The sequence below is a fragment of the Macrobrachium rosenbergii genome, chromosome 12, assembly GCF_040412425.1.
Source record: "Macrobrachium rosenbergii isolate ZJJX-2024 chromosome 12, ASM4041242v1, whole genome shotgun sequence".
In the NCBI taxonomy this organism is placed as follows: domain Eukaryota; kingdom Metazoa; phylum Arthropoda; class Malacostraca; order Decapoda; family Palaemonidae; genus Macrobrachium; species Macrobrachium rosenbergii.
In genome coordinates, this window is record NC_089752.1 from 13,738,067 (window position 1) to 13,755,060 (window position 16,994).

The following is a 16,994-nucleotide window of genomic DNA, read 5'->3' on the forward strand; positions in this document are numbered from 1 at the left end:
AAATTGAGGACAATTCGCTTATTTTCATTTCCGAATTCCTCGTATTTTATTACGGGTCATTTCATTTCATTTTCTGAACTCACTGCTCTGAATGATCTGAAGTAGCATTCACTCCCTGAACTCCCCAACAGCGCTTCAACACCAAATCCAGAGGGCAGATGTCACAGACCCGCCACGTGCAGACTTGGGGAATGACCTTCCGCTACTCCCTAATCGAACTCCTCTACAAACTGACCAATTCGCAGCCTCACTTCGTCCGTTGCATCCGCTCCAACATGGACAATTCGGAGTCGATCTTTGATCGAGACATGATCAAGCATCAAGTGAAGTACCACGCCGTTTGCGACACCATCAGGATCAGACAGCAAGGATTCTCACACAGGATTCCTTATCAGGAATTCTTAAGGCGGTGAGTTTGCTTTTGAAAGGTAAAAAAGATTGTAGCAATGCAGGTATCTTCCACAGCATTAGTCACTTCATTCACCAACACAGAGGCTCATCAACAGTGCGTCGAACTCTCCCTTCACGCAGCGCCATTCATCTTTATTTTGCGCAATCCCATTCGTCCTGAATTACCCCTTTCACTCTATCTACCCAGCACTTCTAGGTCTTCCACTCCTCCCCCCTGACACATCTGGATCATACACTCTTTTCACCAATATTTCATTCTTCATTCTTTTCACGTGACCAAGCCTTCTCAAAACACTTATGCATCCTTTCTTCAGCGCTGACAGTTTTATCATAATCTTTTACGTATCTTCTCATGTTTTATCCTTTCAGTCATTTGTTACCCTTGAAGTTCTTTATACTCTGCATATACCAAGCATACAAAATATCTCAACAGCTTTAACTTTTTTTTTTTTTATTCGAAATCCAGACTTTCCTTTCAAAAATGAGGGTTGGCTCAATAATCCCTTCGTGCATTCCCATCTTGGCTTCCTTAAACACTCAAAGTCTTCCAGATCTTTTGCACGCACCTTGCTAACTACCTTACTTCACCTATTTTGTATCTTCCCACTTCTTGCATCCTACTGGAATCTGTTGCTTCCATTCTGCCACCATCCATATTAAAATTCATTGTTCTATTTCTTCGGTTGTCATTTATCCTCATAATCTCACTTTTGCTCACGTTTACTCAACTTTAACCTTTGCAAATACTTTCAAATACTCTCACTAGTTTCTGCAGGTTCTCTTGACTATCCCCAAGTATTCCACACACCAGGTGCAGTTCATTTTCTTATCCCACAGCTTTGCAACTACGTATAATTTCTTCTCTTAATCCTCTTGCATTACTTCATCCATGGAGATGCTAACCTTGCCTTGGAGACAAACACATCCTTGTCTCAAGCCCACTTTTACCCTAAACCAGTCACTTCCCTGTCTGTATATTCTGTCTAATACAGTACATGCATCCCTTCCCTCATAGAAACTTATCACTATCAGGAACTTATGTTTTACGCCATGCATCTCAACACCGGCCACATAACCTATTTTAGATTCTCTCATAAGTGTAGGTTCATGTATAGCCCACTCATTCCATCCACCCTCAGTCCTTCTGTCATCTCACTTATGTTCTCAGTTAAAATTTTACCATACACTTCCCCCGGGTATACTAAGCAATATTATGTCCCTTTATTTGTTACAGTCTCCTCTATTACATGTGCTTTTATCTAATGGAACAATTATTCCCACCTATTCCTTCAGAACCTTTCCCTCATGCAGACATAGCTTACAAATCCAGATCAGCTACTTCACCACACTATCCACACTGTGCCACAGCATCTGACTTGACACCCCGTAACTTCTTGGTGTCTGTCGTTTCTTCAGCCTGCTTTCCCTCCTTTTGTCACCCAGTGAACCTGGTTGGTATTCACTTGACATAACATCTTTCTATTCATGTCTTTTATTCGGGGATCTGTTTGCTCATTCACCTTTATCTCTCCATTTGCATCACTGTAGAACCAATTACTCTCCCCGAATTCTTGCTTTTATAACTTGCCAATTTGTTTTCCAAAACTTAACTACGGCATCCACCCTCTTTGTATATCTTCACTGGTTCTGCTCTTCGGTCATGCAATTGCAGCTCAGATAATCTCTTTTCCTTTCGTAAACCTCTGATTTCATCATCCTAAAATTAACTATTTTTGTTCCCTCTTCTTACCCATTGTTCCCATAAATCCTCCGTTCTCATCATGTGACCTTCCTCCTACGTGGCTTTAACCCTAGACCTTATTTCATCCGTTTGCTCCTTATATACTCTCGTGGAAATTTTGTGCACATGGGATCTATCAATGATTCGGCAGTTAAAGTATGAATGCGGGAATGACCATTTTTTTTTAAAGCTAACCCCGGCGATGGAAAACACCCTAATGTTCATACGCACACACACACACATGTGTATATATATATATATATATATATATATATATATATATATATATATATATATATATATATATATATATATATATATATATATATATATATATATATATATATGTGTGTGTGTGTTGTTCGTACTCTTGAAATGGCCTTTAAGGTACATAAATTAGGTCTTACACCCTTTTCACTTATAATTTTAATATTTCATATATAATATTTCAAGAACATCAGTAGGCTTTCATACTCAGGACAATTATCGTTGTATATCTTTCTAATGATTTCACTTAAACTACTTATATAAATGCCAATTGTTATCAGTTGTAAATTACAATGCTCACGTTGAATGAAGAGATGAACATATATGTAAAATCGAACCAACACTTGAGAATTGTTCTTTATTCATGTGATTATAGTTTGTATACCCCATTAATGATATAAAGAATGACTTGGGCCATCGACGGATGGTCTCTGTTTGCCAATTTTCTATAAGCTATATTTTAACAGAGATTTTTCACATTCTCAATTGATCCCTGATCCCCTTTTCCTGCCGAGAGCAACCAGATTTGCTGAACAGCAGCACCATTATGCAGTAAATGTGCCTTTGTAGAACTTCCCAGTTCCGGAGGTCCTTTATTCCTCACACCGTTGGACTGTGGAACAATTTCCCTGAGGATGTCGTGTAATTGGAATTTCAAAAGTTCGAGAGAAGATGCAATGTAGTAACACCCTAATACTATTATCCTTGCATTTTAATACATTTTTATCTATTTATTCATTGATTTTTTTCTTGTTTAATAAGCGAGATCTCTTTCTGTATGTCCCTTTACCTCCTCTTACTTCTTCCTAACGAACACCATATTCTTTGGAAGCTTGAATTTCAAGTCAGTGGTCCCTGTTGGCCTGTTCCATATGAATAGGTTTCATCTTCTGAATAATAATGATAACTAGTCCATCCCAGTAAACAAATTAATCTCGTTTATCTTTCCTCATAATAAATTTCGTTAAATGGAGCGTCATTCATTCCTGCCATTCTTTCCTTAGGCAACAAGCATCCGGAATATATGTATGAAGAAAATAATTATAGGGATTTATATATCATCTTCCAGGTACCAGTTCCTGGCCTTCGAATTCGACGAGACGGTGGACTTGACGAAAGACAACGCCAGACTTCTTCTGGTCCGACTCAAGATGGAGGGATGGGCCATTGGCAAAGACAAGGTCTTCCTCAAGTTCTACAACGAGGAGTTCTTGAGCAGGTGAGAATGGCTCTGTTGCCAGTAAATTATTTAGTCTTGCTGACTGTATTTTAAAAGGTGTTTCCAGTGTGATTCCTCTCTTGAAGTTTTCCAACTGTGGAAGACATTGGATTTACAGTCAAGTTATCTTTTTGCGTGCTAGTCTCATGTGAGTTGCATATTTTTCAAATTTCTCACAGAAAACACTTATTCTGAGGTTTTCCAACTTTTCAAAACACTGGCCTTCCAGTTGTATATTTTACGCCATCATACTGTGAACTTAGTATTCATAAATTCCTCATTAGCGTGCTATTTAATTCAACTGAGCACTCAAGTCATCGACTTGGGATAAGATTATTTTATTTTCTGTTTATATGTCTGGATTATTGTACGCCTTCTCATTTATTCTTCCCGCAGACTTTATGAGACGAGCGTTAAGAAGATCGTGAAGATTCAGGCTCTGATGAGGGCGTACATGCAGAGGAAGAAGAAGGCGAAAGGCGGCCAGGGAAAGGGAGGGCAAGCCTGAGGAAGAAAGTAAGTTCCGTAGTCAATATCTTAAGGCGATACACACACACATGTATATATGTATATATATGCATACATATATATATATATATATATATATATATATATATATATATATATATATATATATATATATATATATATATATATATATATATGTGTATGTATGTATGTATGTATGTATGCATACACATATGTATGTGTGTGTGTGCGTGTGTACATGCATGTATGTATGTATATACACATGCATATGTATGCATATATGTATATAGATAGGTAGATAGACTGTCAGTTAGATAACTACGGCAGAATTATAATCTATTAGGGAGTTATTTCTTACTTTTTATTTTTATTCTTGTGTATCTTATGATAGCAGGACATTTGGCTTTGTAGACAATTCTTCGTGTTAACTAAGTGGGTTGCAACAAGGAGTTCTGACATTAATATGTCATAGAAAAGGGAAAGTTAAACTTGATAATATATGGTAAAACACCTCTACCCCCCTTGGCTCAGGTAAAATATATTAAAAATGTTTGCAACACTTAATTACTGTTGCTGTATGCAAGCTTTTAAGGATTAGTTAAGCAAGTTTTTTTGTATATGTACATGTGCTCCAGGCTATAGCTTTTCTTACAGCATGTCTGCTCTCCTTGGCTTACTTCTTACGCAGTGATATGCCGATATAGAAGGGTGATGCCCATTTGAGCAGTTAAATGTAAAACCATTAATCTGCGTGCTGAGTTTTGGTACTCGTAACGATAGGATTATATACGTTTTCAAAGACGTCCATATAATTAATATTGTTTCTCTGTCCTTTGTAATTTTGGGTAATGTATAATTTTTATTGGAACCTCAAATGGCCTAGGAGCATAAATTCATTTTATCTCTCTTAATTTATCCTTGATGGTAATTCGATTTCTTGCATTGTACCCTTCTACCTCTAAAAATTAAATATCTTAATCAGAAATACTGGAAAACTCGCTTAATTTGTTAGCCATTTAATCGATTATAGGCGTAACGTTGCATTACGTGAACACATCCTTGAATGAAAGTAAAGCGAACTTGTAAGATCCATGTGGAATCTGAATAAAACTTTCGGTTATTAAATGTAATTGAACGGAAAGGTTAATATAAGTATGAATTTTTGTATGATTGTCGTTGGCTACCAAACAGAATCTTCTCGTAAACCAAGTCATTCAGCACAGTCTCGAGTTATTCACGAGGCTGGAATTGTGTGTCAGCTTTCAGTTAAAAACCCGCGGTTTCTAACACAGCATGCAAACATAAATAAAGATATTTCTCGGGCTTTACTTTTCAGTTGCCAGTTCTCCAGTCAGCAACTCTGGCCACACATTTCTTGAGCTTGTATAGTGCAAGCCCTTCTGTTGGGCCTGATTTCTTCCGTCGGGAGGATCTATTTTTGTATGTCGGCCAATTTATATTTTTCTTCTCATTGTGTGTTTATCGAGTTTTACCTCCAAAATATGCTTGGTATAGATTTCCTGTTTTCGTAAGTTACATGCAAAGTTCCAGAGGAGGTGTAAGGTCAGATTGCGTAATGTGTAGAATGAGATAGTCTACCCTTCTTCCTCTTGTCTGAGAACTTTCTTCTGCAGCCATACCAGGCGGTGTAACCTTGGCCCATGAAACGAATTGAGAGATATTCTGAACACTCAAACTTGTTAGTTATTTCACGTACACTCGGTGAAAAGGAATGCCAATATACGTTCGTGAATAAGTGCGCAAAACTGATAACATAACCATTTATTAAGTCATTGAAAAATTCAAGAGAGATTTAGGCATATATCTAGTCGAATCTGAATTTAATATATGGCAAAATGGATTGGTCAGCCCTGTGTCAAGTTCCAAGCCGAAGATACCGAAACCAGAAAACTCCCAGCAATTAATTAATTAAGATACCGAAACCTTACATTTCATTACCTTAGAGTTTGATAACCAAATTTAATCATTGCTTCTTCAAAGAAGTCTCCCTTTTACCCGGAAAACTTCTTTCGGGCCACGAAAATTAACAGTTTCTGGCCGATAAAACTTCCGCGTTTACAGAGATTGAGTCTGACGGAATAAATATCCGTTGAGTACAATTTGACTCGTAAATAGTGAGCCCTTTTATGTTGTATTTTGTTTGTCCTCCTGTCATGAACTGAGACTGCCATTAGCATGCTGGATTTACTTTATTTTTCCTGTGATGATAATTTGATCATTTTACCCTCCTTTAACCTGCCTTTCCAACTGTCAAAGAGTCGAAACACCAGTTTACAGAATCATTCAGGCGACCTGATTTCGATCTGTTTCAACAGTTAGGGCTTCACGGTATCTTGTCACCCTCCTCTCTCATTAAGATCTGAGGCTTGTTAGAATAATTTGTGTAAACTAGCTTTACAGGGAAAAAGGCCATCGACGCCATTATGATCAGCACAACAGTGGTTAATACCATGTTTTTTTTGTTGTGTGTGGAATGCCCCGCAATTATCCTTGACCCACCTAACGGTCGATCATCCTTGTGTACCTCCCTCGGAGTGATCATATTTTTTTATATCCGGAAAACTAGAACTGTAAATTAGACTGAAAGGAAACAATTCGGTGAACATTTTAAGGGTAGTATTCAAAAACATTTTGTCAGCGGTGTAAATCTGTGGCCATGAATATCATGCCACCCATATAATAAATTGGTTATTCAAGTGCTTTACAAAGTTATGTTGGAAAAATAAATCAGACTAGTGTATTGCATAGTGCATGAGAAATAAATCAGACTAACATATTGCATAGATCATGAGAAATAAATCAGACAAGTGTATTGCATAGTGCATGAGACATAAATCAGGCTAGTGTATTATATAGTGCATGAGAAATAAATCAGACTAATAAATTGCATAGTGCATGAGAAATAAATGAGACCAGTATATTGCATAGTGCATGAGAAATAAATTAGACTAATATATTGCATAGTGCATGAGAAATAAATCAGACCAGTATATTACATAGTGCATGAGAAATAAATCAGGCTAATATATTGCATAGTGCATGAGAAATAAATCAGACCAGTATATTGCATAGTGCATGAGAAACAAATCAGGCTAATATATTGCATAATGCATGAGAAATAAATCAGACTAATATATTGCATAATGCATGAGAAATAAATCAGGCTAATATATTGCATAGTGCATGAGAAAGAAATCAGACCAGTATATTACATAGTGCATGAGAAATAAATCAGGCTAATATATTGCATAGTGCATGAGAAATAAATCAGGCTAATATATTGCATAGTGCATGAGAAATAAATCAGACTAGTATATTGCATAGTGCATGAGAAATAAATCAAACTAATGTATTGCATAGTGCATGAGAAGTAAATCAGACTAGTATATTGCATAGTGCATGAGAAATAAATCAGACTAGTATATTGCATAGTGCATGAGAAATAAATCAGACTAGTATATTGCATAGTGCATGAGAAATAAATCAGACTAGTGTATTGCATAGTGCATGAGAAATAAATCAGACTAATATATTGCACAGTGCATGAGAAATAAATCAGGCTAATATATTGCATAGTGCATGAGAAATAAATCAGGCTAATATATTGCGTAGTGCATGAGAAATAAATCAAGCTAATATTTTGCATAGTGCATGAGAAATAAATCAGACTAATATATTGCATAGTGCATGAGAAATGAATCAGACTAATATATTGCATAGTGCATGAGAAATAAATCAGACTAGTATATTGCATAGTGCATGAGAAATAAATCAGACTAATATATTACATAGTGCATGAGAAATAAATCAGACTAAAATATTGCATAGTGCATGAGAAATAAATCAGACTAAAATATTGCATAGTGCATGAGAAATAAATCAGACTAATATATTGCATAGTGCATGAGAAATAAATCAGACTAATATATTGCATAGTGCATGAGAAATCAATCAGACCAGTATATTACATAGTGCATGAGAAATAAATCAGACTAAAATATTGCATAGTGCATGAGAAATAAATCAGACTAGCATATTGCATAGTGCATGAGAAATAAATTAGGCTAATATATTGCATAGTGAATGAGAAATAATTCAGACTAATACATTGCATAGTGCATGAGAAATAAATCAGACTAGTATATTGCATAGTGCATGAGAAATAAATCAGACTAGTATATTGCATAGTGCATGAGAAATAAATCAAACTAATATATTGCATAGTGCGTGAGAAATAAATCAGACTAGTATATTGCATAGTGCATGAGAAATAAATCAGCCTAATATATTGCATAGTGCATGAGAAATAAATTAGACTAATATATTGCATAGTGCATGAGAAATAAATCAGTCTAATATATTGCATAGTGCATGAGAAATAAATCAGACCAATATATTACATAGTGCATGAGAAATAAATCAGGCTAATATATTGCATAGTGCATGAGAAATAAATCAGACTAATATATTACATAGTGCATGAGAAATAAATCAGACTAGTGTATTGCATAGTGCATGAGAAATAAATCAGGCTAATATATTGCATAGTGCATGAGAAATAAATCAGGCTAATATATTGCATAGTCCATGAGAAATAAATCAGACTAATATATTACATAGTGCATGAGAAATAAATCAGACTAGTGTATTGCATAGTGCATGAGAACTAAATCAGGCTAATATATTGCATAGTGCATGAGAAATAAATCAGGCTAATATATTGCATAGTGCATGAGAAATAAATCAGACTAATATATTACATAGTGCATGAGAAATAAATCAGACTAGTGTATTGCATAGTGCATGAGAAATAAATCAGACCAGTATATTACATAGTGCATGAGAAATAAATCAGACTAATATATTGCACAGTGCATGAGAAATAAATCAGGCTAATATATTGCATAGTGCATGAGAAATAAATCAGACCAGTATATTACAAAAGTGCATGAGAAATAAATCAGACTAGTGTATTGCATAGTGCATGAAAAATAAATTAGACTAATATATTGCATAGTGCATGAGAAATAAATCATACCAGTATATTGCATAGTGCATGAGAAATAAATCAGACTAGTATATTGCATAGTGCATGAGAAATAAATCAGGCTAATATATTGCATAGTGCATGAGAAATAAATCAGACTAGTATATTGCATAGTGCATGAGAAATAAATCAGACTAGTGTATTGCATAGTGCATGAAAAATAATCAGACTAATATATTGCATAGTGCATGAGAAATAAATCATACCAGTATATTGCATAGTGCATGAGAAATAAATCAGACTAGTATATTGCATAGTACATGAGAAATAAATCAGACTAGTGTATTGCATAGTGCATGGTAAATAAATCAGACTAGTATATTGCATAGTGCATGAGAAATAAATCAGACTAGTATATTGCATAGTGCATGAGAAATAAATCAGACCAGTATATTACAAAAGTGCATGAGAAGTAAATCAGACTAATATATTGCATAGTGCATGAGAAATAAATCAGACTAGTATATTGCATAGTGCATGGTAAATAAATCAGACTAGTATATTGCATAGTGCATGAGAAATAAATCAGACTAGTATATTGCATAGTGCATAAGAAATAAATCAGACCAGTATATTGCATAGTGCATGAGAAATAAATCAGACTAATATATTGCATAGTGCATGAGAAATAAATCAGACTAGTATATTTTATAGTGCATGAGAAATAAATCAGCTATTATATTGCATAGTGCATGAGAAATAAATCAGGCTAATATATTGCATGGGTCCATGAGAAATAAATCGACTAGAGACACAGAGAAAAGAGAAATAAATCAGACTAGTGTATTGCATAGTGCATGAGAACCAAATCAGGCTAATAATATATTATAGTATGAGAAATAAATCAGGCAATATATTGGTATAGTATGAGAAATAAACTAATAATATTGCATAGTGTATGAGAAACAACTGACTAGTGTATTGCATAGTGCATGAGAAATAAATCAGACCAGTATATTACATAGTGCATGAGAACAAATCAGACTATATCAAAGAAAAGAGTTAAACTCAGCTTAACATAATGCATAGCATGAGAAATAAATCAGACCAGCAGGCTACAAAAAGCAGTATGAGAAATAAATCAGACTACTAATATATTGCATAGTGCGCGAAATAAATCAGACTAATATATTGCATAGTGCATGAGAAATAAATAAGACTAATATATTGCATAGTGCATGAGAAATAAATCAGACTAGTATATTACATAGTGCATGAGAAATAAATTAGACCAGCTAATAATCAGACTTGCATAGTGCATGAAAAATAAATCAAGCTAATATAGACTTGCATAGTACTTGTATTGATAATAAATCAGACTAGTATATATTGCATAAATGCATGAGTAATCAATCGTATATTACAAAAGTATGTATATTACATAGTGCATGAGAATAAATCAGACTAAAATATTGACAGTATATTGTGCATGAGAAATAAATCGACTAGTATATTGCATAGTGTGAGAAATAAATCAGACCAGTATATTACAAAAGTGCATGAGAAATAAATCAGACTAGTGTATTGCATAGTGCATGAAAAATAAATCGACTAGTAATATTACATAGTGCATGAGAAATAAATCGAACTAGTATATTACAAAAGCAGAAAATAGACTGCTATTGCATGAGAATAAATCAGACTAATATATTGCATAGTGCAGTTGAAAAATAAAATCAGACTAGTATATTGCAGAAAAAATGCATGAAAAATAAATCAGACTAATATATAAATCAGACCAATATATTGCATAGTAAAAGGAGAAATAAATAGACATAGTGCATGAGAAATAAATCAGACTAGTATATTGCATAGTGCATGAGAAATAACTGAAATAAATCAGACTAGTATATTGCATAGTGGTGAGAAATGAAATAAATCATGAGTAATCTCAGACCAGTATATTGCATAGTGCATGAAATAAATCAGACTGAGATATATTGCATAGTGCATGAGAAATAAATCAGACTAATTGCATGTGCATAGTGCATGATTGCATAATAAATCGACTAATATATTGCATAGTGCATGAGAAATATCAGACTTATACTGCATAGTGCATGAAAATTGCATGAAATAAAATCAGACTAATATATTGCATAGTGCATGAGAAATAAATCAGACTAGTACTAGTATATTGACACAGTGCATAATATATTGCAAATAAAATAAAATCGAACTAGTATATTGCATAGTATGAGAAATAAATCAGACTAATATATTGCATAGTGCATGAGAAATAAATCAGACTTTAATATATTGCATAGTGCATGAGAAATAAATCAGACTAGTGTATTGCATAGTGCATGAGAAATAAATCAGACTAGTATATTGCATAGTGCATGAGAAATAAATCAGAACTAATATATTGCATAGTGCGAGAAATAAATCAGACTAATATATTGTATTGCATAGTGTATTGGGAGTGTGCATGAAATAAATCAGACTGATATATTGCATTGACCAATGCATGATGAGAATAAATCGAACTAATATATAAACTGCATAGTGCATGATGAATAAATCAGACCAGTATATTGCCATAGTGTGCATAAGAAATAAATCAGACCAGTATATTGCATAGTGCATGAGAAATAAATCAGACTAGTCTATTGTTTAGTGCATGAGAAATAAATCAGGCTAGTTCACACAGCTACAACTCTTCATTTCATTATAATTACATTTTAATCAGTAATATCAGTGATAGGTTGTCTTCCGGAATCCAAACATATAATTACTGACCGGATAACTCAACTCACACAAACGTGGAGTCTTATTATTTTGAAATAAGTTATATAACGTTCGATGATAATTTGATTTCAGTCTGTTGTTAGAAGCTAATACAGCCTTATAAAGAATGAGTTCAATACTTGGGTAATCGTCATACGTTCTTCATATCAGTGCTGTTGCGAAGCCATATCCGTGTCCTTCTCTTTTGCTTTCTACACACTATATATACTTTACAAGGTCCCCTCTTGATCAGTTTTCAGGAACCGGACGAGAGAGGCCTTACAAAGCCAAATGCCAGTCTCTTGTAAATAGCTTTTGCAGCCAACTTTTTTCATGTTTATTATTTTAGCTTTCAAGTGCAGTTGGGGACTTTGGGCGTAACTCTGTTTATGTTAATCAAGTTGAACGTAATTAAGTAATAACTCTGCGTGGGAATGAACAACGTTATTTGTCACTTATATACCTTTTGATATTATCGAATTTACACCGGTTACATTACCCCATCTAAATTTTCATGAACGCATGACCCCCGAAAAAGATATGAAGTAGGTTTACCACATTTCTTGACAAAACCTTAGTGATCGGGTTGAATGTTCCGTGTAGAAATGCTATATCATCATCATCGGTGTTTTCTATGTAAGTTAATAAGGATGACCATTTGGTTATCCTATTCCAAGAGGAACAACAGTTAATGAATGAAGAAAATAGTGATGAGAAATGTGAGGGTAATGATGATGATGATGATGCAAGTGTCTGGCAAAAGTATGAGTTCCGTTCTCTCTCGGAACTGTGAATGAGTCAGGCGCAACATGTCTTGAATATTTTGGCTGTGAAATTCCACATTCTGTCATCCAAAAGAGGCTGTCATAAAGTTGAAAATGTTGCGGTTACAAGTAAATTTTCATTTCCTACTCTGTCGGAGTTCCAGCTAAGGTTCTTTGCAGCGTCCCTTCGGCCCCTAGATGTAACCCCTTTTATTCCTTGTACTGTACCTCCGTTCTTATTCTCTTTCTTTCATCTTACTTTCCACCCTTTCTTATCAATTGTTTCATAGTGCAACTGCGAGGTTTTCCTCCAGTTACACCTTTCAAACCTTTTTCTCAATTTGCTTTTCAGCGTTGAATGACTTCATAGGTTCCAAAATTGGCCTAAATTTTATATTCCATTGTATAAAAGCTGAAAAATCCCCTTTTTTGTGTCCCAGTCTCCTTATGTCGGCTATATCCACGACCCTGCTGACCCTTACAACTATCATTCTTTCAGTAAGCAAACTATGCAACATGCAAATTAGGGATCGCAAAAGTATGTATCCTAATGATCAGTTGGGTCGAAGGCAAACTACCACAAAGCGAATCCGAGGAACTGGTCACGTTATCATTGCGAAGTTGTAGCTCATGATTACGTAACCCCAAACACCTTGACCCTGCCAGTCACACGGCGAAAGAGAAGAGGAGATAACGATTACCTAACGCCACAAAGGTCGGCCGTGCAAAAATAACTTTGAGAGGCTTCATCGATGTTTTGTGGCGGGTCGCGCTGCTGTCGCAACAGTCGGGGTTTTTGCACTGGAGACTTCAGCGCTGATATCAGTTCGTGCTTCTCTGTGGGTTGTTGTTGCTTTCCGGCCAAAGTGGATTTCAGTGTTGTCAAACATCAGGAGACGTCTGAAATCAAAGACTTTTCTTTGGCGACGACCGCTTAATTGCAACTTGTAAATCAGAATCAGCAACAATGGTGGCGGACTTGGACTCCATGCAAGAGATCAACCTTGACGACGTAAAACCCGTCAACAACAACTACGAATACACCTATTATGCTCAAAAGAAATTGGTTCGTCGGAACACCGAATCGTTCGACCTCGATGATATAGAAAAAGCGCCTGTTAAAAACAATAATAATAATAATAATAATAATAATGATAATAATAATAATAAGAGAAACGAAAAACCAAGCAACAAAATACGCGTGAGTGTCTATCGCAACAACAGTATCGGAAGTCAGAATTCAGGCTACATCGTGCTTGACGATGAAGACACTTCGGAGGTATCTAAAGGTGACTCACGCTATTTCTAGTTTTCTCTCCGTAGGGAGTACCGCTTACAGTTTGCCTCATGAGGCACACTGTATTTAAGGTACTAATGGTTCTTTGCCGCTGTCTGACTTTCCCTTTACATGAACTCCTTCCGGATGTCTTCGTAATTAGCTGTCCAACTTCTTTTGCTCTTCCATTCTCCAGTTTTACCTCTCATTTAAGAACAGAACCTCCGGGCGTTCCATGGAGTGGAGAATAGTGGTGTCTGTGAAATAATAATAATAATAATAATAATAATAATAATAATTTCACTCCGGTGATGGTACATTGAAACGACATACATTTAAAGGTATTTTAAAATTAAGTCACCGAATTTTCATATTTCAGGGACAGTCAACCTTCATTATTTGCAAACCAACATGCTAAGATGGTTTTTGCTCTTCGAAAATACAGGCGTAGAATAATTACAGTTGAATGTCAGGAAAGGAAAGAGAATATGAACTTTGGGGAACAGTAGCTAGTGATCAGCAGCTGTAACGATAATAATAATATAATAAAATCCTTGAAACGTAATCTGACGAGAGAGTAAGCTGATCATCTTTAGTTTCAAACAATCTGATACCTTTCAGTGGAGTCGGGGACAGCGCTTGGTCTCGAAATAGCTGAACAGTAAAAATGGCACAAGTAAAAATAACACGGGTAAGAATGGCGCAAGTGAAAAAATAGGAAAAAATGGCACAAGGGAAAAAATATATTGATTCATCTGCAGTGATTCGCCGTGTTTAGTACTGGCCCCTCGGGGATCACATGCCCCTAAGTGCATCTGATCCCCGAGGGGCTAGTACTAAACACGGCGAAACAGTGATTCATTTACATTGTTTTGCCGTGTTAGTATTAGCCCTTCGGGGATCACATGTGATTCGCCGTGTTTAGTACTAGCCCCTCGGGGATCAGATGCACTTAGGGACATTTGATCCCCGAGGGGCTAGTACTAAACACGGCGAAACATGTAGATGAGTCAATATGTTTTTCCCCTGTGCTGTTTTTTCGTATTTTTTCACTTGTGCCATTTTTACCTGTGCCATTTTTACCGTGCTATTTTTGCCTGTGACAATTTTACCTGTGCCATTTTTACCATGCCATTTTTGCTTGCGCCATTTTTACCTGTGACATTTTTACCTGTGTCATTATAACCTAAATTCCGCGAAATAAGTTGGCGTTTAGGTAATAATTTTACAAGACGAGGAAAAAGAACTGACCTGAAAGAGAAAGGAGGGTGACCATGGGTATTTTTATACCCCAAGGTTTTAGTTTATTTCCCTTTGTCATTCTACCTTTCGGGAATACGTGTTTTGTTGGTTATCAGCTAATTTTTTCACTGTAGGCATTGCTAAAGGTTCTTTGCAGCGTCCCTTCGGTCCCTAGCTGCAACCCCCTTTCGTCAACACACTGCCTCCGTTAATCTCTTTCAGCCATCTTACTTTCCACCCTCTCTTAACAATTGATTCGTAGTGCAGCTGCGAGGTTTTCCTCCTGTTACACCTTTAACACCTTTTTACTGTCCATTTCTGTTTCAACGCTGAATGACCTTATAGGTCCTAGCCCTTGTCCTATGGCTTAAATTGTATATTTTATTATACACTATTCTATTCTTTTCTATTCAGCTAATTCTTATGCAATGAATGACAGGCAGTTTTGCATTATAAGGAGTCTGTTTTTTGTCCTGGTCTTTCGATAACAATCATGAAGTCCCTTTTCGATCTAAAAGTTATAAGTATATTTTTTCTGCCAGTACTGAATAATATTGTGTTCCCAACCAATGCCAGTAACTCTTACACAGATTGGAGCTACAATTTATGTTGCTTCGATTCTTTTCAAGTTTTTTAAATTTTTCGTGGAGATAGAAATATATTGATATCAAAATACATTTACTTTTCCACTTGTGAATAAGCATTTATCTCTCATGAGAGGAGAGATTTGTAGAGAACCATATTTTATTGTTGGAGGATGTCTATGTTCTTTGGCTTCAGCAGACCCTGTGACCGCTGATATTTTTCCCGTGCTCTTTTGAGACTACTTAATTCCATTTTCTGTCAGTACTTTGTCATTCGTTTTTTCACCTCTGAAAAAATATTTGATTTGAATTCGATCTGTGGTATCATACATACGGCTTTCCGTGAATTATGAAATAAAATAAATGTAAATCATGATGTAGACTCTCTCTCTCTCTCTCTCTCTCTCTCTCTCTCTCTCTCTCTCTCTCTCTCTCTCTCTCTCTCTCTCTCTCTCTCTCGGGCTATCTGTGGATGTTGAAGTAAAAACCTGTAATTCAAGATACAGATTTCTCTGTCTGTCTGTCTGTCTCCTTCTTCTTCCATAATAGTAAAATAATTTTACAATAAATCGGCCATTGATATTTTACGTTTGTTGCTGAGGGGTATTATGCTCATAATTATGAATGAAGAATCTACTCATGTGGGCATAGGTGTATGTGATTATACTTTATTATACGAACACATTCACACGCACGCACACATATCTATTTAAGAGTGTGTTTATGTTTAAGTTTATCATTAGTCTAAATCGGTATGAATTAGGCTTTTTATTTTATTTCATTTATTTATTTATTTATTTTTGCTGTTGCTCATTGTTATTATTCTGTAATGAAGTTCAGGAAACTCAGCATGTTGGAGTAGTATATCCTGAACTGTAGAAGGAGGTCAGCAAATCTACTTTCTTTCCGCAAAATTAATGGGAAGGCGCCAGAACGCTAAGATTTTCCCCCCTTCTTATTTTTAGTTGAAGCTGTAGGGCTTCTCAGCCCTTGGAGCACCGTAGTGCGTGATGGACAGCCAAAAAAAATCGTATTAGTGAACCTCTTTCTTTTTTTGTGCTGAAAGCGTATTTTGTCTATTCCTGGACGCCTGGCCTTTCTCTTAAAAAGTGCTAGAACTGGTGCATGCTACTCGCAAGAGCTAAGAATACTTTTCAGGTTTTTTTTTTTTTAGAACTCAAGACTCTTTATGCTAATAATGTG

The 16,994-nt window shown here is 35.5% G+C and overlaps 1 protein-coding gene across 1 annotated transcript in view; it reads left to right on the forward strand.

Moving 5' to 3' along the window:
• ninaC (STKc_myosinIII_N_like and MYSc_Myo21 domain-containing protein ninaC) overlaps positions 1–16,994 on the forward strand; it is a 93,762-nt gene that overhangs the window by 58,728 nt on the left and 18,040 nt on the right. Inside the window, exons 22-25 of the mRNA XM_067113540.1 lie at positions 132–409; positions 3,489–3,638; positions 4,035–4,117; positions 10,179–10,196. Of these exons, the coding sequence (XP_066969641.1) occupies positions 132–409; positions 3,489–3,638; positions 4,035–4,117; positions 10,179–10,196 (529 nt within the window). The remainder of the gene's footprint in view (positions 1–131; positions 410–3,488; positions 3,639–4,034; positions 4,118–10,178; positions 10,197–16,994) is intronic.